General features: G+C 42.1%; 1 protein-coding gene across 5 annotated transcripts in view; it reads left to right on the top strand.

Annotated features, from left to right (window-relative positions):
- Positions 1-23382, top strand: part of LOC128330828 (sodium channel protein type 3 subunit alpha) — a 105443-nt gene that overhangs the window by 25815 nt on the left and 56246 nt on the right. For 2 of the 5 annotated variants that reach the window (XM_053264203.1, XM_053264210.1), the window contains exons 7-14: positions 681-772; positions 1621-1893; positions 3084-3147; positions 6122-6263; positions 6991-7197; positions 11318-11590; positions 18350-18700; positions 22325-22457. In XM_053264203.1, the coding sequence (XP_053120178.1) occupies positions 681-772; positions 1621-1893; positions 3084-3147; positions 6122-6263; positions 6991-7197; positions 11318-11590; positions 18350-18700; positions 22325-22457 (1535 nt within the window). Of the gene's footprint in view, positions 1-491; positions 584-680; positions 773-1620; positions 1894-3083; positions 3148-6121; positions 6264-6990; positions 7198-11317; positions 11591-18349; positions 18701-22324; positions 22458-23382 lie in introns of all 5 variants that reach the window. The other 3 variants (XM_053264196.1, XM_053264218.1, XM_053264224.1) reach the window with 2 other exon arrangements.

Here is a 23382-nt window from a genome sequence, read left to right as displayed (position 1 = left end):
TATCTTTTAACTATGCACTGGTCTATGACCGCAATAAAGGCTGATCTGATCAGCAAGACATAACTTTTAAAAAAAACAACTTATTGTAAAGTTGCTGTCCTGTATGTTCACACATTTCCAATTCATTGTTTTTTAAAAAAACAAACAACCCTGCAAAAGTGTGTATGATATGACATATTTTAGTAATGTGTTTTCTTTTTAGGGATGCTAATTTCATGTCCTGCATTCTTTATGTGTAGTAGAATGGAAATGTAGCATTTGACTTCATGCCATTGTATTAAATTATTTTAGCTCAGCTTTTCAAATACAAAATGTGAGTTTCACTTCAATGAAATTTATACATAGATGGCAGTTAATAATAAATGTGAGCCATGTAAGCTGAAATACAGTACTGTGAAAAGTAAAATCACCAAAGTAGACTTGATAAAAGACCACCTGTAATTAGCTTAAGCGCTGCCTCAATTCTGAATAACTGTGATTTAATTCTACAGGTATGTAACAGAATTTGTAAACCTAGGCAATGTTTCAGCTCTTCGAACTTTCAGAGTATTAAGAGCTTTGAAAACTATTTCTGTAATCCCAGGTAAGAAGTCAGAGATGTAAGGTGTTAGGTCCCTTGTACCTCCCAATGTTCCTTTTTATCCTGTCATTGTGTTTGTGTGTAAACTCCCCTATTACAGATATGTGACAGAGTTTGTGGACCTGGGCAATGTCTCAGCGTTGAGAACATTCAGAGTTCTCCGGGCATTGAAAACTATATCAGTCATTCCAGGTGAGAGCTAGGTTAAACACAGAGGCTGACTTTTTGGTTCCATTGAAGTCAAGTTCACTTTTTTCTAGCCTTGTTAATCACTGCTCAATGTTACTAAAAAGGCAGGCATCAAAAGATCCCTTGTCTTTTCAAATGTAACATATCTTTTAATTTGCAAAATCAGCCTTTGAGTTTAACAGATAATTGCATGAGACGTCTACGGATTGCGCAGCCTATGCCTTATATTTTGTTTGGGGGGGTTGCTTTTTTTCTTTTTGTCTCTTTTATTGTTTTTCTTCTTCTTTTGCATTTAACATTGACAGGTTTTTTTCTTCTGCATTATTCATTAAGCATTATGGCTTCCACAATGACATATATTTAAGCATTTTTTATTTCAACTCATATTTGAATTTAAATTTTGAAAAGTTCTGTCTTTTTTTTTTTTTTAAAGTGAATTATTTAAATAGAGAAAGAAGGACTTTGCTTGGGAGCGTATTAATGGATGTCCGGATGAACACGACCGGGGATCCTATTATTTACATTTTTTTCTTCCTTAATTATTTGAGAACTGCATCAAAATTGTGATAGATAAAAATGCAGTTTTAAGGGAAGAAAAAAAATATAAACAGGAAAATAATTCAATGACTGATAAAACTTCCTGTTTTGCAATAAAATATGTACATTTAGTGAAATGTACACTGTACATTTATGAGCAGTTTTTTTGCTCTTCATACATTTTCATAAGTTCTGGTGCTGTTCATGAAGCTTTACTGTTTCACAGACAACTTGCTGTTTCTGCATGGCATCTTAAATACACTGGAAGGATGCATGATGTCTTAATGTGTCTTTGGATCCCTCTCTGTTTGCAGGCCTGAAGACCATTGTGGGAGCCCTAATTCAGTCAGTGAAGAAGCTTTCAGATGTAATGATCCTGACAGTGTTTTGTCTGAGCGTATTTGCACTAATAGGGTTGCAGCTGTTCATGGGCAACTTGAGGCATAAATGTTTGCTCTGGCCTCCAGACAATTCTACTTTTGAAAGAAACATTACTTCCTACATCAATAGCACAATGGGGGAAAATGTTACCTTTGTTAACACTACAGAGAGCCCATTTGACTGGGAGAAGTACATTGAGAATGAAAGTAAGAATGATTTGAGTACAACCAGTATATATAAAATGTTTTTCCTGTGCCCCAGTATATCATGCTGTAATAAAATATGTAATTAAAAATAAAATGTAAAGATTAGAGATTCAATGTGTAGCCAAGTAATTGCTCTATTTAACTGAATACAAGGTGACTCTGAATTTAAGACAATGCCTTAAAAGATAGAGGTGAAATACAGGTTATATCTGTATTTACCCAAAAGAAAGAAGATTGAATTCAAGATGACCTCCCCTATATTTAACAGAACAGAAATGAGGGGGGAAATCTCATTTTGGATTTGGGTAAATACGGTGGTCAGATTAATAATACAAGATTTTGGATCAGTTATAAAAGTTCAACCTCACTAACTGGGCAGCATGCTTTACAAGTGTTTGATTTTACAAAATAATTATTTTACTCACAAAACCAAGAGCAACAAATGCCATCAGAAAAAGCACTCTTTCTTTCAGACATAGGAGAGAATGCATCTTTAGATGGTGATATGTGTATGTATAATCTAAAAACCAAAGAAAGTGCCTGGCATCCTGACTAACAGTGCACTTGTGCAACCAATAAAGTTGCACTCGCACAAAGTGGTGCTCCATTAGCTTGTGCAGCTGCTAGTAGAAGACATATACAAAGTTGTACTACAAGGTCACACAACGAGTATGTGCAATAGTCTTGAGCAACAATGTTGAGCAGTTGCTCAATGGTGTTGTGGAACGAGTGCTGTACAACTTGTTAACATCTGCTAGTGCAAGGACTAGTATCAGACATTCCTTTCTTTGAGTAGCATCCTTGCAATGTATCCTCGCACAACAGCATTACACTAGTGCATCTGGAACACAAGTGCCTGATATAGTGGAACTTGCCTCACAACGTCCTTTTGAGAGTGCAACATCTTCCCATAAGCCAAGCTAGCCCAAGGTATTGTGGCATCTGAAGCAAGGTGCAAAATGCGGCCTTGCCCCAGGACTCTGGTGGAGGTCAGCCCCCTTTCAGAACTAACCCTTCCAGACTTTGAAAGTTCATGCAGGGACAGGGAAGAGGGAAAGTTACTTACAGACTCTTCTCTTCATAATCTTTTGCCTTACCATTCCTTTGTTATACTTGTTGTATATGGATCTATGTTTAACACCAGTGACCATGGAAACATAGATATTTCTTCTTTTTCCTTCCCCAATCAGATCATTTTTATGTTTTGGAAGGACAGAGAGATGCTCTGCTTTGTGGTAACAGCTCAGATGCTGGGTAAGAATGTTTAATAATCCAACGTATTCCTTACAGAATCAATCAAGCTGCAGAACGCTAAACCCCTTATCCATAGCTTCATGGACACTCCAGTGTTCACATGGAGCTTTAGTGTGCATGAACCCCCCCAATCTCAGATGCATCCCCCCACCTTTGCATGTGTTTTGGGAAGCCATTGGAGGCAGGGGAGATCCACATGTGCATTCCACTCCCATGCTTTCATGCTCCAGCTGGGTTCAGTAACAATCTAAAATAAATGAGACATCTCATTTATATATTACAGATGATTGGTGTTGTTAGTAGAGAGTACAATGTGACAGAACAAGAGGTGCTTTAGCATTCCACCGGCTAAACATATCTTTTAAAAAAACCTATAGGCTGACATGCAGATTAAATCTATATGTCAGTCATAAATTAAAACAATTTTTAAAATTGTGCTAGTGGCAAGAAATCTGCTGAATAATACTTAAAGCTATTCAGAACAATAGTTATAACACAGAAATGTTTACAGTCAACCTACATGTTCCTTTAAGCATGTGCTTGTTTCTTTAATGTTAAATTACCCACTCATCTCTTCACCCAAGCTTTTTCAACTTTTTAAATTTTAAGTTTTAATCTGTTTTTGATTTTTAGATTACCTAAATTGTTTTAAGATCTTTGTGTATGTTCTAACTTGTTTTATGTTATTTTTAACTGCCCAAAGACAAAAGTTTGGGGCGGTGTACAAATTAGATAGATAGATAGATAGATAGATAGATAGATAGATAGATAGATAGATAACAGCTGTATTGGGAACACAGCGGAGTGGGCTTTAACCCTACCTCCTACTGCATTTCTGATCCAGACTGGGCCCTTGCCCTGCAACTGCTTCTTTGCCAAGGGGCAAAATTATCATTGACACCAGCTGCTATCTAATATTAGAAAACAAGCATGTACTTAAAATAACATGATTTTGACAAGTCCTTCACATCTTTACAAAATACCATATTAGAGAGTCAGCAACATTTGAACTGTTTTTTGTTTACATCTGAAGTGTATAGAAAAGAGGAAAGTTAATAAACAAAGCAGTCTGGCAATTAGGCACTAGAGATTTTCCAAGGGAAAACTGAGGGGAAATAAAGTGCAGCCATTAGCTGTGCTCTTCTTTGAAAATGTGCCTTTGTGATTTTTGAACTTTGAGGAATTTCAGAAGGAGCTGGTTAATTCTTGAGGTCACCTTCTGCAAAATTACCCCCTTTAAAAAAAAGTTGAATGTGCACACTTCCCTTTGAATCCTGATCACTATTTATGATTCTGTGCTACAGACAAGGGGTTGGATTGTTAGAACTCTGCTAAGCAGTTCCTCCCTGCTTTCATCCTTCCTGCTTCATCCCCTTGTGCTCCCCAAAAGCTGATCCTGAGGATCAGGCGAGCTTGAGGATAGGGTTATGCTAGTTATGGGAGTAAGCCAGTATTGTAGTAGTGAACATGAATTGTCCCCTTGGCTAAGCAGGGTTAGCCTTGGTTTGCACTTGGATGGAGGACTACATGTGAGTGCTGTGTGCTGTAAGATATTCCCCTTAGGGGCTGGGTAGTAGCTTGATGGTAGAGTATTTGCTGGCATCTCCAGGTTGAGTTAGGAGAGATCCTGTCTGAATCCCTGCCAGTGTAGACAATACTGGGTGCGGAAGAGTTGACCTTTGCTTGGCCGGGTCCCCCACCCTCACGAGCGGATTTACAGGAGCCTGCAGAGGGAAGGTGGGATCAACAAAAGTCATTTCTCACTTTTTGCATAAACAGAACCCCTCCCCCCACCGCCCCGCCAAGTACAAGAAGCTCTAGAAAACAGCCCAATGTAGATAAGTGAATCAAGGATATGAATGGCAAAAGTTTAAGTGGCAAAGAAATAAGAGGCACCAAAGCAATTTCATTGTGGAAGCATATCTAGCATATATATAAGCATATATAGCAAAATGTTTGTGCAAGAGCCAATTAGTAATTGTGTTAAAGTAATTGTGTCAAAGTAGGCAGGATTTTCTCTCTAACCAATATTTGCATAGTGTTTAATTATTGCATGGCTATGTATCTTTGGAAGTAATCCTAAATGTCTCATTACTAGTCTTGAAGTGAATCTGCATTGGTCTGTTGCAGCAAAAAATATCAAGAGTGCTATGATATCTTTAAAGGGCATAGGAACATAGGAAGCTGCCATATACTGAGTCAGAGCATTGGTCTATCTAGCTCAGTATTGTCTACATAGACTGGCAGCGGCTGCTCTAAAATTGCAGGCAGGAGTCTCTCTCAGCCCTATCTTGGAGATGCCAAGGAGGGAACTTGGAACCTTCTGCTCTTCCCAGAGCAGCTCCATCCCCTAAGGGGAAAATCTTACAGTGCTCACACATCAAGTCTCCCATTCATATGCAACCAGGGCAGATCCTGCTTAGCTAAGGGGACAGGTCATGTTTGCTACCACAAAGGCAACAGATGTTATGACATGAGCTGCTTATTTGCATCAATTGGTGAACCTACATTATACCTGAAAAATCAATTTTAGACAAATAGAACTATCAGTTTTCATGACCCGCTGAATGGACATCCTTGAGCCAATCTTACAGTGTGTACAGTGCAATCCTAATCATGTAGATTTAGACACAAGTTGCATTGAACTCAGCAGGGCTTGCTCCATAGGAAGTGCATTTAGGATTGCACTGTTAGACACTGTGGCTATTAGATAATCTACCTTTGAGGAGATTCAACAGAAGCTACATCTTAGAATTTTAAAAAGTATCTCATGAAGCATACTTCTGTCTCATGTGTAGTGGCAATCCCTCTTTTTAGAACCATAACTCCATTGTCATTGTTATTTTGTATACCAGTTAACAAATAACAGTTTAGGAAGAATAACATTTTAGACTGAATCATCGCTTTGAAAACATCCCAAATTGTGAGCGAAATAAATGTTAAATCATGTCTTATATGCTTTCCTTTTTCATAGCCAATGTCCAGAAGGATACATGTGTGTAAAAGCTGGTAGAAATCCCAACTATGGCTACACAAGCTTTGATACATTCAGCTGGGCCTTCTTATCACTCTTTCGTCTTATGACTCAGGATTACTGGGAAAATCTTTATCAACTGGTGAGAATCTGTCCTGTGTGTGATAGTGAAGCAGAGGCAGTTGTTTTGATGCAAGAAACTTTGTCCAGAAGAGATGCAAAAATCTTAAAGATGCTCTGGCTAGTTTATTTAAGGGATGAAAAATATTAAGAAAATGTTTATTAATTACATTCTTCCTCCAAGGAGATCAGATGGTGTACATGGTTCAATTGCACTTCTCTTATCCTCACAACCATCCTTACATGTAGATTAGGCTGAGAGATTGTGACTGGCCCACAGATACTCAGTGGTCGAGATTTGAACCCAGTCCTAGTCCAACCACTATGCCACAATGGCTCTCGTCGAAAATGCCTAACACATTTTGAGAGCAAAAACTCTTCTTCTGGGACAAACATATAGGTAAATGTGGATGGTTTCTACATAGTTATAAAGTAGTGGAGGCGAGATTTTTTCATGCCTTTTATGTATATGTGGAAGAATGTGTTTACTCAGAACCTTTTAGGTACTTCATGATATTTTCTGTTCCTCAAGTAGATTACTTTAAGCACCTTTTGAAGCTTTCTCTCTTTCTTATGTGCTGCCCATCTTTTTGTTGTTGTGCTTAATCCAGTAAGAAATTTTAAACAATTAATAATCATCAATGCATATTTGATGTGTTGGTACACTTTTAAGATAATAAATAGGCAATGCTGTATGGTCGGTAACTGATAGAAACCAAACAAATGAGACATTATTGTATTTCTCCTAGACATTACGAGCTGCTGGCAAAACGTACATGATCTTTTTTGTCCTGGTGATTTTCCTGGGCTCTTTCTACCTGATCAACTTGATCTTGGCTGTTGTTGCCATGGCCTATGAGGAACAGAATCAAGCCACCATGGAAGAAGCAGAGCAGAAAGAGGCAGAGTTTCAGCAGATGCTGGAACAGCTAAAAAAACAACAAGAAGAAGCTCAGGTATCTTACTTTTGAAAAGTGTCATTCTGAGTCTGCTAAAATGCACTGGCATAAATCTTAGGAACATAGGAATATGCCTTATACTGAGTAAGACAAACAAAAAACAATGCATACCGGATTCTAGAAACTAAACAAGACAAAAAAATGAAAAAGATCCACCAAAAAATAACTGTTACATTTCATGCCTTATATAAAAATAAGCACAAATACTATATGTAAACCAAAACTCACTTTCTTTGAGGCTTCAAGGAGTGAAGAACTAGGGCCCCATGTTATCCGTGGTTTCATCAGCTGCATTTTCGCGTATCCACAGATGAATCTTAGAGACCCAGTTTCTTTATCCGCGGTATTAAAAAAATAGGCAAAAGTCACCCAGTGGCTTAGGGAAGCCATCGGCGGCCCCAGCCACACCCCCTGTGTCTGACATCAGATGTAGGGGCCATGGCTAGGACACGAGTCACTGCCCCTGAGCACAGCAGCCTGGGTTCTCTGAACCCGTTCACACTACAGTGGCTCCGCTCCTGAAGTCACCTATTCACGGTTTTGACTGGCTGGAAGTGACCTGGAAATTATCTCCAGTGTCATTTCTGGCTGCCATTACAGTTCAGAGCCATTTTGTGGCTCTTAAAAAAAATTCCTGCGATTGTTCATGAAAAATCAGAGGAATTGGGGGTTATTGCTGGAGACCTGGAGAGCACAGTACAGTACTTTATTTATCTTGTTTCTGCCTTCCCTCACCCCAGCTTCTTAGTCCATTTTTTCTGTGTAAGAACCTAACCCATAGGCAAGAATGGAACCTCCGTGGATAACGAGGGCCACCTGTATTTTGAAGCATGAAGTTCATTTAAGCATTTTTTTTAGGAAGGCCAAGGAATTTTCCATAAGGTAATATAGCGATTGTGGCTCTCTAGAAGCACTGCCATCAATTGAAGCCTCAGGAAGACCAAGACATCTTCAGCAAAAGAATACATTACTAGAGGCATTTTCTTGGAGCATTGGACATTTGATGTAGTTATGGGTAGTTTATTCACTTGAAGAAGCTGTTATCTTTCGAAACAGATATACACCAGGTTACCATTGTGGGTTTTTATGGATATTCATCTGTTCATGGATTAACATGTTGATTTGTGGAATCTCATGGATCTGGATCGAGATCCGTCAAGATCCATAAGAACGTGTAATACACCTATGCAGGACCCTTGCGGTAGCATGCCGCAGCTCATTGAGGAAACAGAGCCCCACCCCCACGCCTACAGCTATTTAAAGGTGGGCCGGGTGCCATGTTCTTCCATTGTTTTCTGATTGCTGTATCATTCAGTCCTTGGGCTGTCACTCTTCGTTCTTTGTGTGACTTAATCTATTTTTTTAAATTAAAAGAACAACCTACTGGTAATTTTGGTATTTGACTTGGGAACGGCTTCCAAACTTGGCTGGCGTTAATACGACCTTTTGAATGGACTTGAACTACGACTTTGAATAACCCTAACATGGCTGAGAAGAAATGGACTTTCAAGAGATGCATGGGCTGTAATGCCAAGCTTCCTTTGGAAGATCTGCACAATTTGTGTCTGATTTGCTTAGGAGAGGAGCACAATGTCTCCTCTTGCAAGATATGCTTGACATTTTCTAAGCAAACGCGGAAAAATCTGGCTTTGTGGCTTTGCTCCACCATTTATGATGAGGTGTTAAGCCCTTCGAAATCGGGAGAACCCCACCCTGCAACTTCAACATCGGCATCAAAAGACCTGGCTTCAGCTTTTAAGCTGGCTTCCTTGAAACCGACACAACTGTCGACATTGACCGCTATTAAAAGCCCAAAGGCTCCTTCAAAGTCAACTCCAACATCGACACTGAGACATTTGAAGTCGAAAGAAAAGCATTCAAGATTTCTCCACGACCTAAAAAGTCAAAGACTGTGGATTTGATGAAAGAAAGAATGCCGTCCCCATCTGGTCTACAATGTTTGTCATCAAAATTCTCAAAACTAGCATTCAAGACCGACCACCATCGCTCGACATCAAAAACTTCGACATAGATGAAAGAGGCACGGCTGGTGTCAGAGAAGCCACCCAATGTCGGCCACCCTTCAACACTGAGACTATTGACATCGAGGGCTCATTCTCTGTCTCCAGCCCCCATTCCAGTCGATTCTTTGGCCCTGTCGATGCCTTCCATCGATCTTCCATCGACACCGACTGTGCAAGGTCTGATCTCTACTTTAAATACTCCAGTGTTGTCGGCATCAAGATTGGTGTCTCCACAACACCATGCCCCGATACCTATGTTCAATGTCGAGGAAGAGGACAGCGAGGCATTATTGGATCCTACCACTGCCCAGACCTTACTTTCCATACTGGATTCTGAGTCAAGCACCCCTTCGACATCGACATTCAAAGGTATTCCTCCAGACCAACACACTCCAGCAGCATGTGCTCTGTCTGCTGCCCATTTGGCAGGCCCATCTTCGTAGCATTCGTGTGGGCCCCCCCTCAAATAGCACCTGTAGGTATGGGGGCGGGGCTTGGTTGCCTCAGCTAATGCGAGGGTTCTGCGCAGGCGCATTACCCATTCTTAGAGATGTTGATGGATCTCTACCAGATCAATAGTTACAGGTAAGCAACCTGTTTTTATTCTATTTATGTATCATTTTCAGAATTTATACTTGTATCATTGAGATTATTGTATTGTATGGGTTATTAGTAGCAGATATTTTCTATTTTACTTTATGGTTCTATGTACATGCTTTTGGTTCACATATAGTATTTGTGTCTATTTATATATGAGGTATTAAATGTAACTGTTATTATTTATTGATGGATCTTTTTCGTTTTTTGACTTGTACTGAATCAGTCCATTGGTCCATTTAGCTGAGTATTCTCCATGCTGACTGACAGTGGTCTCTCCAAGATTTCAGGCAGGAGTCTCTTCCAGCCTTACCTGGAGATGCCAGGGATTGAATCTGGCACCTTCTGCATGCAAAGCAGGTGCTCTAATACTGGACTGTGGCCCTATCCTACTTTCTCAGATTTCCCCCCAGTGTACTCCCATGAGTGCAGCACAAAAACTAGTAGTTAGCCTTAGAATGGCTACAACGACAGCTGCTGTATAATATATAATTAGTACCAAGTATGTGTGCTAGGTATTGGGGCTTTATTTCAATTTAAATGTTTTATGTGGAGAGGCTGTAGCTCAGTAGTAGAGTACCTGCCTTGCACACAGAAGGTCCCAAGTTCAATCTCTAGCATCTCCAAGTAGGGCTGGGAAAGTTCCCTCTGAAACCCCAGAGACCCACTGCCAGTGAGTTTAGACAGTGTGCTGAGTTAGAAGTGTTTAGGCTTATGGCTACGGAACTAATGGCCTCACTCAGCATTAGGCAGCTTCATATTTTCAACACGTAGCTTTCCTCCATAACTTGCTCCTTTAAATACTTGGAACCAGCTCAGTCTGTTTAAAGAAGATTCCACTGGTCAAAAGCCTCCACAGTCTGGCTGGAACCCAGTCACCTGTTCTCCCTACTTTTTCGGTTAGTCTGCCAGAGGGTCCCAGGAGCTCCTAGGCAGCAATTCTGCCACTTTAACATTATTCCACACATTCCCTCCTGCCTCTCTACATGGCTTCATGTGACACTGCAATATGCTTTGAGGACTATAAGAGAAGAACTCTCTAGAAGAAAAGAGCTTTCAATCTGTCCCCACCCTCCACCATGTTTATATTTTGGAGATATGCCCTTATATGGGATGCTAGTTGACAGTATTAAGAGAATAGTAATTTATGGAATAATTACAGGAAGCTTCTGCATGGTCCAACAAAGTGAATAGTCTTGCTTCACAAGTGGCCTCTAAGTCATATTATAGGATGGGCAGACAGGTCCTAAGCCAAGGAAAAATTCCATTGATAGCAACCTTATTAAAAATGTTAGGGACAGCTGAGATCAGCCATGTTTCCAGGGAAGCATGCTGCATTCTTTTAAATTCCATTCTAAGTAAGGGGCCACTAATTATTGGCATTCATACTTAATTATTTTGTAACTGTGTACCCATGTAACTAGTAATGAATTTATCTTGGATTATTAATGTGGTAATCCAACTAATGCTAATTACCTGACACTGTAACCCAACAGACAACAGCAGCTGTGGCAGCAGCATCAGTCGCTTCAAGAGATTTCAGTGGCGTGGGCGGATTGGGGGAGCTCTTGGAAAGTTCTTCAGAGGCATCTAAATTAAGCTCCAAGAGTGCTAAAGAAAGACGAAACAAAAGGAAAAAAAGAAGGCAGAAAGAGCTTTCAGAAGCTGAAGATAGGGAAGAAGGTGAAAAATTTCCTAAATCAGAATCAGAAGACAGTATCAGAAGGGGAGGCCACCTGTCTTATGAAAAGAGGACTTCGCCTCACCAGGTACAGTACAATTCTCATTTAAATGTGGTGATCCCCTTTCAAGCAGACTTTTAAAAAGGTATATTTCAGGTTGCTAGGAATACAAAATGGCTGTTGTAACAAATGGGAGAGAGCTTTTGTCCTGTGGCACCAAATCTACAGAACTACCTCCCACAAGACGCTTGATAAGCTCTATCCTTAGGGACTTCTAGAAAATGAGTGAAGACTTTTTTTTCAGGGATAGGGTGTGCAAAGAGGGGCTGGTCTTGTTTGCAGTGGCTTCAGTTGAATTCTGTGGGCCAAGATAAACAAGGTGTCTTGGGATAGAACTGAGAGGAAGAAAAACCTACCTTGCACCTCACCAAGGGTAAGGAGACAAATTTAGCCCACACTAAAACGGTATCCCTAAGTGCATATACGTGTCCATATAAGTGAATGGCTGTCATTCATTCCTGTGAGGGATTGAAGCCTTGCATTGGGGACATCTGTATGGTGGAGGCGGTTTCTAACCAACAGTGACCCCACTGAGGGAGGAGTGCAACTCCTCTCCCTTCTGAATGCAATGTATGGGTTCCAGGGAGGTGGAATCTACTTTCAGTGATTTCTCCAATTTGAATGAAGCCTTTGAATGAAGCTGGTGTGTGTGTGTGTGTGTGTGTGTGTGTGTGTGTGTGTGTGTGTAGTAGTACATTCCTTGCACTCTCAGGGCTGGAGACTGTGCTCAATTTGGGAGGACATTGGAATGAAAAAGACAAGAGTTGAAAAAGCAACTCTGACCCCTTTCCTTGCCCTGCTTGAGGCAATGGCCTAAGGAGTGCATGGTAAGTGAGAACTGACTTCCAGCTGCCAAATTCCAAAGGCAGAAATGTAAAGTGTGCCTGCAAAACAACCCTTGGACCTGTCTGCCTGAATTTTATTTATTTTTACACTTATGCCGCGCACTTCTTCCAAGGAACTCAGATCAGTGTACATGATTATGTTTATCCTCACATCAACCCTGTGAGGTACGTTAGACTGAGAGAAAGTGACTGGCCCAGAGTCACCCCGTGAGTTCCATGGCTGAAGGACCAGTCTCCCTGGCCCTAACACTCTAACCACTATACCATGCTGGCTTTTAGGAAACTTGGAGATCTCTGTATGGATCCATGGTCCTTCACAACTGGGTCTTCTGCGCCTTCTCAGTAGGTCTACGGAAGAATATTTAGCTCTGTTTAGGCGCTCCGGCCCTTTCAGGCGTAATGAAATCAGAACCTTCAAAGGGTCCCTGTAGAATTGGCTGTAGAGTGCCTCCCTCTTCAGTTCCTCCTTGTTCGCTGCTCGCTCTGCCTCGGGTTTGATTACGGACTGTTCTTTGACGACTGTTTCTGTGTGCTGATTTGGACTGTGACTAACTTTAACTCGGCTTTCTGACCTCAGCCTGTTTCTGGGCTTTGTTTAGTATCTCCCATTGGCTTAGGCATTCTGCTTCTGATTTTTTGGGCTGACTTTGGACCATTTTTTTGAATCTGGCTATATCTACTCCTAAGAGTTTTAAATGTTGTGCAACTTGTAAGGGCACTATGCCCTCATCAGATGGGCATTCTGATTGCCTGATCTGTTTGGGGGACTTGCACAAAACCATTGCCTGTGAAGTTTATCTGTAATTTAAAAAGAAAACCCGCCTAAGCTGAGAATTTCGCCTTAAAGCATGTCTGTATGAGAATATCCTTTGCCCAGGGATGCCAAGCCCAAGCCTGCCATTGCCACCGAAGACTGTCAGTGCAGTTGGCACTGGCCTCACATCAATACTATCAACGTCCATGTCTTCTGCCTCAATTGCTTTTAAGAAGCCTATGGAGAAAGGGTGAGAGAGAAAGGGTGAGAAGCATAAACATGATCTCCATCACTCCTTGTCGGGTGAGCCCCACAAGAAATAGGACAAGCACGCTCCCCTCAGATGCCTGCTCCTCCAGTGACCCCCTGGACCTGTGTGCCCTGCAGCCCTGTCTGTGCCTGCATCATCAGCTCCTCCTTCACAGCCTGCTCCCAGGGATCCTCTTCCTGAGGACCCTGATTCCTATGGGGAATCCTCATAGGCCTCCGTTCTGGACTCTGATATTTCTGAGGTGCCTCTGTGGACTTCACCCAATGGCAATGTGGGGAATCAATCATCGAACTCCCCCTCCAAACAAACTAAATCTTATCGAATACAAGTCCAAGAAATGGGGAGGGCCTTGGGTCTGGAGATTCCTCCTCCTGAAGATACTATCACAGACCCTGTGTATAGTTACCTGGCTACCACAACTGTGGCGCATCCCACCATGTTTCCAGTGATTTTGTCCCTGGTGGCAGCTTCTAAGGCTGCTTGGATGATCCCAGTAACTTCTACTCTCCCTTGTAAAAAGCTGGAGAAACTGTATTAGGTCCAGGAGGCCTCCTGCTCATTTGTTTCCAAACATCCAGCATCACATTCTCTAGTAGTTTGCACACTGCAAACCAAGTCCACTTGGAAACATCCCCCCCCCCAATAGATAATGATGGTTGTAAATTGTACTTCATGGCACGGGGGTTTTACTACTCGGGATATCTCTCCCTCAAGGTGGCGAACTACTTGGCCTGCATGGTCAAATACCAACAGTCATTATGTGACAGTATGAAAGATGAGGTAAATACTTTGCCTGAGCCTTTTAAGGTCAGATTTCTGTCTACTCTTTCTAGGTTGGCAGACCTTACTAGACAACAGTTAAGCAAAGCTAAACACCTTACCAAGATGGAGTTTGAAGGTGTTGGCTGGATCCATCATACTTCATTGCCATGCCTGCCTCCGATCTACACCTCTGGAGCCAGGTATGAAGGAAAAGATAGAAAATCTCCCATTCAGTGGTGAGAGATTGTTCTCGAAAGACACTGATGACACAATGGAAAAACTTAAGAAGTCGCATTATACTGCTAAGACCTTTGCGCAGTCCCAGTCATCGTCTTATCATCAGAAGTATCGTCCTGCTCTCAAACAGAGGTACCAGCCTTAGCCTTCCCAAGATAGGGGAGGTTACTGTTGAGGATCTAGGCCATATTCCAGGCGGCCCTTCTATCAGCGTCAGAAGGGCCAACAAAAATCCAAACCTCAGGAACAACCCAAGCAGTCGTTTTAATGTCTCAGACCTGGAAGTATCTCTCCCTGTTTCTTCAGCTGGCATCCGTCTTGCCCCCTTCCTCCTTTCCTATTGTCAAGTGACATCAGACACCTCGGTATTATGCATAGTGACCAGCAGCTATGCTATTGAATTTGACTCTCTACCTGTCCATGTGGGCATAAAATACACTCACTCAACTCTTATCCTTGAAGAAGAGGTTTCTTCGCTGCTCCAAAAGGATGCTATAGAACCAGTTCTACCTTCCTCAATGCACACTGGGTTCTGTTCCAGATACTTCCAGGTCCCTAAGCGTGATAGTGGACTCCACCCCATCCTGGACTTGCAAAAGCTGAACAGGTTTGTCTGGACCTCCAAGTTTTGCATGATTTTCCTACAACCAATACTGCCACTGCTGTGGGAGGAAGAGTGGTTTGCATCCTTAGATTTAAAGAACGCTTACTTCCACATCGCTATACGTCCTCGCCACCGCCAGTTCTTGAGTTTTTGCCTGGGCACTCAGGCCTACTAGTACAAAGTGTTCCCGGTCAGCCTTTGTACTGCCCCGAGTTTTCACTAAGTGCATGGCAGTCTCTGTTTTTCCCTAGCTGGATGACTGGAATATAACGGCAAAGGAGAGATAAACTCTCTTGTTCAACCTTCAGCTTACTCTCTCTCTTCTGGTAGATCTGGGGCTCAGTGTCAATCTGAAGAAATCAGTCTTGAACCCTCAGCGTGCCATCCAGTATATTGTGTGATCCTGGATGTGGGCAAGAAGCATGCGCACTTACCTGCAGAACGCATTCAGGCCAACACACTCTTCGACAACGTGGAGGCTGAACTTCTAGACAAAATCCTGTTGAATGAGAGAAAGGCCTCTACAAGGAGGAACTACATGCGAAAATGGAAGCATTTCAAATCCTACACTTCCTCGAAGAGCTTCAACCCACTCCAGGCCTTGATTTGTCAAATACTCCTCTATCTCGCCCATCTCAAAGGATTGGGACTTTCAAACACCTCCTTTAAAGTTCACCTTGCCACCATTTCAGCTTGCCACCAGGGCTGGGATGGCAAGTTGGTCTTTGTCCATTCTGACTCTAAACTCTTTCTAAAGGGGGTTAACAACCTGTACCCCTGGTGCGGGCATCCATTGAGCCTTGGAGCCTCTTGCATGTACTGTCCATGTTTACAGAGCCCCCTTTCAGCTACTGCTGTCATTGTCCTCCATGAAATTACTGTGCTAGAAGACCGCCTTCCTAGTTGCCATCACGTTGGCAAGGTGGGTTAGTGAACTCGCTGCCCTGAGGCAGATTCCCCTTATACCAAGTTTTATCCGGACAAGGTTATCCTCTGGCTGGATCCTATCTTTCATCCTAAAGTTGTATCAGACTTTCATATCAACCAGGACATTGTGCTACCACATTTTTCTGCAACTCGTCTACATCCTTCGAACGTTCTATGCCCTCCCTTGACGTTCAAAGGAAGTTTACTTCCTGGACCACACAAAGCCTTCACTTCTTGGACTGCACAAAGGTATTCAGGCATTCAAACAAACTATACATCTCCTATGCAGGAGCTAGTAAAGGTTTCACCATTTCTAGAAAGAGATTGCCCAACTGGGTGGTGCAACTGATTTTCTTCTGTTATAGGAAGCAAGGTGTTTAGCCGCCCTCCAAGATCAGGGCGCATTCCACAAGATCCATGGCTACCTCAGCTGCCCACATGTTGGGCATCAGTATGAAGGACATTTGCAGGGCTGCCACATGGTCTTCGGACCTGCCCTTTGTCTGACACTATGTTGTGGACTTGTACTTTGCTTCAGAGGCCATTTTGGTCAGGCATTCTTAAAGAAAGTGCTGTAACTGCTACCACCCACCTCCTTATTCAGGAGCTAGTCACTCATCCAGTTGTGAGGGACCATGGATCCCTACAGAGATAGAGACATTGCTTATGTGTAACTTGTGATCTCTGTGGTGATCCATGGTCACTCACAACACCCGCGCAGCCGTCCCCTCCGTTAGCTTATTTTTGGCATGATCTGTTTATGTACCTGTGCTGCTGTGATTGTTTGCTGTCTTCTTCTGCTTCTGGATATCCTCAGTCTATCTGCAGCAGCCGATTCAGGAACCGAAGAAGGAGGTGCTCTACAGCCAGTTCTATAGGTACCCTTTGAAGGCTCTGATATCACTACGCCTTAAAGGGCCGAAGCACCTAAAGAGAACTAAAGATTCTTCTGCTGCCTACTGTGCAGGCACAGAAGACCCAGTTGTGAGTGACCATGGATCCCCACAGAGATCATAAGTTATAGGTAAGCAACCTGTTTTTCTGCCTGCAGCTTTCATCTCATTCTGACAAGAAATAATGTTATAGTTATGGATGAAACCTTGGCTCTGAAAGTCACTTCATACTAGATGTAAACCAATGTCAGACCAGCACCTGGACAGCTGTTCATATAGAGGACTGTTTGGGTCAAAAGAGAACACAGCAACCCTGTGCTGAAGGCCTCATCAGCCCCATGCTGACCAGCAGGTTGGTAGGGTCCCCTTGGCACACAGTTACAGTGTGTGGGCCATGAAAGCCAGAGACTGGTTTTGACACTGAGCTGATGCTTGGAGGCAGGGTAAAGTAGCAGGAATTGAGTTCCTAGGTCTCGCCTTGGCATCAGAAATATATAAAATGGTTGTTCAAAATGAGATTGTTGAGCTATAAGTGTTAAACAATATATTTCAAATATATTTTGAAACAACAGGATCAAATCCAGACTATAGGAGATTTAAAGTATCTGAAGTAGGCTTAAAGGCAGAGTAAGTAAGTCTTAACATAAGGATTGTTTTCTTCAGCACTTGTGATGTCTTTATTTATTCATGAGTGCTGCTAATGAAATATGCAAAGAGGGAGCAAAGGGTTCCATTAAGGAGTTTCTTGTAGTGCAATTAGACAGAAATACAACTAGCAAAAATTGATTTTTCTTGTTCTCACTGGTAAAGTCACCATCTTCAGGTCTCCTGTGGCTGAATGTTGATGAAAGCATTAATTGATGAGACAGTGTGATTAATAAATGACAGATTAATAGTAGAGCTCTCATTAAATGGATACAGTCATTGGACTTTCCCCATAGCCATTGCCTACATCTGGCTATTTTTCTGCCTTTCCCTTATGGCTTTAGTGGCCCACTTGAGGGTACAGCATGATAGTAATTCATGTCTATAGATAAATGGCTAAAGGATGGTTTACAAAGGTATGCCTACTCATACTGTCTCACATGATGGGTTAGAGGAGAGTGAGCCACATTTTCTTTTGAGGAACATAGAACTTGTAGCACAACAATTTATATGATTCAGTATATACCCTGCCTTTTTTCTCAGTGGAACTGTGAAGGCAAGCAGGTTTCTCTAGAAAGGGCCTGGGTTTCTGGACTGAATCAAGTGGGTGCCCTGAAACTTGTAAGCACAGTCTTGGTATCACATGTTCATGAATAATCCTGTAAAAGACTTGTGAGCAAGTGATTTAAGGCTCATGGCTTTAATTAAACTGGTATGGTTGGACAAAGCACATTCCTTTAAACAGACAGAACTATAGATCTATGGGCTTTTAAAAAACAAACCTGAATTGTTCCACACACTAACTATGTTCTTGTTTCCACACACCCCCACCCCCACTCTCTCTACAGTCTCTGCTGAGCCTTCGTGGCTCCTTGTTTTCCCCAAGGCGCAATAGCAGAACAAGTATTTTCAGCTTCCGAGGCCGAGCAAAGGATATAGGATCAGAGAATGACTTTGCTGATGATGAGCACAGTACCCTTGAAGACAATGAAAGCAGAAGGGATTCTCTCTTTGTTCCGAACAGACACAACAGTGAGCGCCGCAACAGTAATGCCAGTCAGGCGAGTTTGTCATCACGGATGGTACCAGCACTTCCAGCCAATGGGAAGATGCACAGCACTGTGGATTGCAATGGGGTGGTTTCCTTAGTGGGAGGTCCTCCGACACTCAGTTCATCTCCTGGACAGCTTCTGCCAGAGGTTGTAAACTACTTATTCTTCTCTATCTCATCTGTCTTGTCCAGCATGAGTCTTATTATACAATGAAATATCTTATACTGTATCTTTCACTGTCCTTCTCTTTATAATGTTGTTTAAGTGAAGGGTTGGATTTTAAAAAAAAATCCACGTGACACAATTTGTCTTCTGCTCGTATGCTGGGTATTCCCAGTTCGACTTGGAGATCTTCCAAAAGAAATACCAGAGTTAGAAAATAACTCTGCTGCAGTTCGTAGTTCCTTTTAATTCATTTGTATCTTCCTCTTCACTCTTCATTAATGGCATGCATGTGCACACTGATAAAGACTGTGGCTCAGATCCAGCCTATCGAAGTGTGTGCATAATGTGAGCTGCGCTCCTGCTTTGGAGGCCTGGAGCTAGTTGCAGGGAGGGTGATACCTCAACCTCAGATCACTCTGTAACTGGTAGGAATGGGTCACTGAAGGTTATGCAGCCCTCAGGAACATACTCCCATGTGTTGCAGAGTGCTTTTGGGGGAAGGAGCGATGGGTGATATTCAACCCCCCCCCGAATGCTGTGTGACATATGGAAGCATGTTCCTGAGGGCTGCATAACCCTTAGTGACCTATTTCTATCACGTACAAAGTGATCCGAGGGGAACTGTGATCTGAGAGTACAGATCTAGGTACAGAGCGATTGGAGAAGCTGAAAACTTGCCCTTCCTACTGTGCGCTGTGCACAACCTTAGTGGGAAAGCTGCTGAAGTGGGTGTATAGCTCTCTGTGCTACACCTGCTTCAGTAATCCAGATCTGAACCAGTGGAAGAAAGCAAACCTGATGTAACTGTATTGTGATTGCATCAAGATTCTTTTTGTGTGGTATTTTACTAATACACACATGCCCTCCTAAACAGTGATAAAACACCACACAAACAGACTCTTGATGCGACCTTGTTTAAACCCCATTCAGTCATTCTGGAATGTTGTACACTGCACCCAGGGAGAGGAGGAATATGAGTGTTCTGGCCAACCCCTCCCCTGAGTGTTCTGGCCATGGCCCCTGTTCTCCCTGGATTCAGCACTTGTCTGAGGAGGGCAGCTCTGAAGAAAGACACTTCTTCCATGCAGTAGAGAACACTGAACACTCAGGGCTCTAAATTGTGCAAAGAAGTGTCTCCAAGTTCAGCACTGCCCTCTTTAGACAAAAGCTGGACTCAGGGGAAGCATGGTGTGTGGCTAAGGAGCACATCCATGCAGAAGAATGAGGCTAGCTAGCTTGCTCCCATTCCTCGTTGAGCTGGATACAACATGTAACCAGTTTAAGAACAACTGGATGGTGCTATAATTGTATCAGAATGGCATAATCTTGGCTCCTCTGTCGTCCTGTCCATCTTGTGATTAAACTGTGGAGCTGCCACATTAAATCATTTTATTAAATTTACTTTCTTTATCTTCTAATATGCATAACCTACTTGATTACCTCAACAATACACTCTGAAAGTGGTTTATAATGCATTACATTGTAATATAGCCATAAAATAAAATTAAAACTCAAGACATTTAACAAAAAGAGAGACTGTAGAGAAAAGCTAGCCAGTATTTTTATTTATTTATTTATTTTATACACTTCTATACCGCTCCAAACCAAAGTCTCGGGGCGGTTCACAATAATAAAACAATACAAAAGCACAAAATATTAAAATCAATTAAAATGCCAAAAAGCTGCCTAAAAACAATTTACAGTATTTAAAATTACAGAAGTTAAAAGTTAAAAGGCCTGGTTAAAAAGATGAGTCTTCAAAGCTCTTTTAAAAATCGCTAGAGATGAGGCGAGTCTTATGTCAATGGGAAGTGCATTCCAAAGTCTCGGAGCAACAGCTGAGAAGGCCCGTCCCTGAGTGGCCACCAAACGACTTGAAGGTAGCCACAGATGAGCCTCCCCTGATGTACGCAGTGGACGATGGGGATCGTGCAGAAGAAGATGCTCTCTTAAATACCGTAGGCCTAAGCTGTTTAGGGCTTTATAGGTTATAACCAGCACTTTGTATTTTGCCCAGAAACCTATTGGCAGCCAGTGTAACTCCTGTAATATAGGAATAATATGGTCTCTTCGAGATGACCCGGAGACCAACCTGGCCACCGCGTTCTGTACTAATTGTAGTTTCCAGACTACGTACAAAGGCAGCCCCACATAGAGCGCATTGCAGTAATCCAGTCTGGAGGTTACCAGCAAATGTACTACTGTTCTGAGGTCATCAATCTCAAGAAACGGACGCAGCTGGCGTATCAACCGAAGCTGATAAAAAGCACTTCTGGCCACTGCCTCACTTCTGGCAGTATCAATCTTCAGCACAGGCCTTCCTGAGAGGAAAGTTCCTTTCTGTACTCCATTTATGTCTCATGCTACTTCCTTTTAATCTTCTATTCTTGCAACAACTTGGCTTTATTACTTTTTTATTTAAGATTTTGGCTCTATTATATCATTTTACTTTGCCATTGTTCCTTTGTATCACTGTGACTTTATACACACACACACACACACACACACACACACACACACACACACACACACACACATATATACCCCAAACATATTTCCTAGATCTGTTATTGAAATACTAAATCAATATGTCTAACCATGTGTCTTCCAAAATTAAGAAATTATTTTCCCCCTTCCTTTTAAATTATAAGTTTGAGTTCTAGCCTCTCTTGTTTTAACATCTGGATAGTACAATTCTAGCCATACTTACCTAGTATTAAGTCCCAGTGGCTGACATCCTGACTAACGAAGTGCTCATGAAAGGATGTTGTTTCTGTGTAACATGCTGGTGCAAGCCAGTTACACCCCATTGGGAACCTCCATCTGTGTTTCCCATTCCCGACAGTGCTAGGCTTCCGCCATGTAAGCTGAAGCAGCATGCCCTTGCTCAAGATCCAGCTGTTTGGCAATGGCTGCCCTTCCTTTGCTGCAATGCACTGCCTGACATCCTGTTTAATCCTGCACTGTGTACATGCAGCAATTGTGCATTGCACATTTATATATTTGTCAGGGTTATTTCTACAGCTTTCTGCAGGGTGTATATTCTGTGGCAAACCAAAGTTTGTCTCTGTATAATATGTGAAATGACAAGTCTTTCTTTTTGAAGATTGCCCTCTTGCCAAGATACAATTGTATTAATAGTTAATGCTTTCTCCAACGGACACTGAGGTCATTCACACAATCAAAAACTGTGTTCTTCCTGGGTTTGGGAGCTATGTGTGCTCCAATTTTTCGCTCCTGTGGAAGCAAGCTAGGAGGAAAAGCTACCCAGGTTTTCCTCCTACCTTGCTACCACACAACCAAAAATTTGGAGCACACACAGCTCCCAAACCTGGGTAGAACACAGTTTTTGATTGTGTCAATAATCTCATTGTCCAGGATCCAAAGATTCTTGCAACTAGTTTATGTACATGCAAGGGGGATCTCGGCTTGTGCATGCTGAACATTATCCACCCATTCCACACAGCAAGCCAGTTTGGAAACTGGGGAGTTTCAGATCTTTGATTAATTACCTATAACTTTAACAGATACTTAGCAAAAAACATTAAACAGCAGTACGACAGAACTTGGAGTTCTAGGAATTATTAACCACCATTGTATTTGCAGGGTACCACTACTGAAACAGAAATACGAAAAAGAAGATTAAGTTCTTATCAAATTTCTATGGAGCTGTTTGAAGAGTCTGCAGCAAGGCAAAGAGCCATGAGTATAGCCAGCATACTCACAAACACAATGGAAGGTATGGCAAGACACAGACTATAGTGAAGTTGCATTCCAATGTGAAATAAAGTGTCTTCCATACTGCACAGTGATTGGTAACTCTAAGAGAGATGCATGCTTGCTGCTGCGATGAAGCACACTGCTTGCGGGAACAGAGCTGCTTTGTGGCTACCAAGCAGTGTGTAAATGCAGTTGTCATCATGCTCTCATCATTCCCAATGGGAATACCATCACAACTGCATTTACTCACTGCTTAGTAGCCGTGGAGCAACCCTTCCTCTGCAAGCAGTGTGGGCATGGCTTAGGCTTCATCTCAGCAGTAAGCACGCCTCTGTAGATTGCTGCGTGGTATGAAAGCCACCCACTTTAATTTCAGTAGAACTTACTTGGAAGTAAGCATTCTTGGGTACTAAGCCTTAGGCATCCATTGAGCATTTCCATGATTCTGTGTGGATTTCCTCCTTCTTCTCATGATATCTCCAGATATGGGTTGATCCAAATCCTGTATAATTGCCTATTTTTTCTGCTGCTTTGCTATCAGGCAGTCATCAAGAGGTTTTCAAATGGACCTTCATGTAGACCCATATTACATCATTTTGGCCATCCTCAGTAGTGATTTTTTTCCTGATACACCAGAGGACAAATTTCTTACTGATCTTGGCTATGTGGCTGCTAACTAATTCATACCTGATCTTGTACAGTATATTATCGAAATGCGGATGTTACAGAACGACAGGTGTTGATGATTAGGGAAGAACAATTCTAGCCTCATATAGGAATAATGCAAAGGGCAGGAAGATTGCCTCTCAAGTAAAGTTGAGACTGATGGCTCCTGTTTATACTCTCGGAGCTAAAGCAGCTCCATAGGATCAGCGGTTATTTAAAGCTAACGGATAAGAAGAAAACATGTTCTGTTGATAATACATTGCTCTATTAAAATGAAT

This window comes from Hemicordylus capensis, chromosome 1, assembly GCF_027244095.1.
Source record: "Hemicordylus capensis ecotype Gifberg chromosome 1, rHemCap1.1.pri, whole genome shotgun sequence".
In the NCBI taxonomy this organism is placed as follows: domain Eukaryota; kingdom Metazoa; phylum Chordata; class Lepidosauria; order Squamata; family Cordylidae; genus Hemicordylus; species Hemicordylus capensis.
Note: the sequence above shows the minus strand (reverse complement) of the source record. Positions and strands in the feature narration are given on the sequence as shown.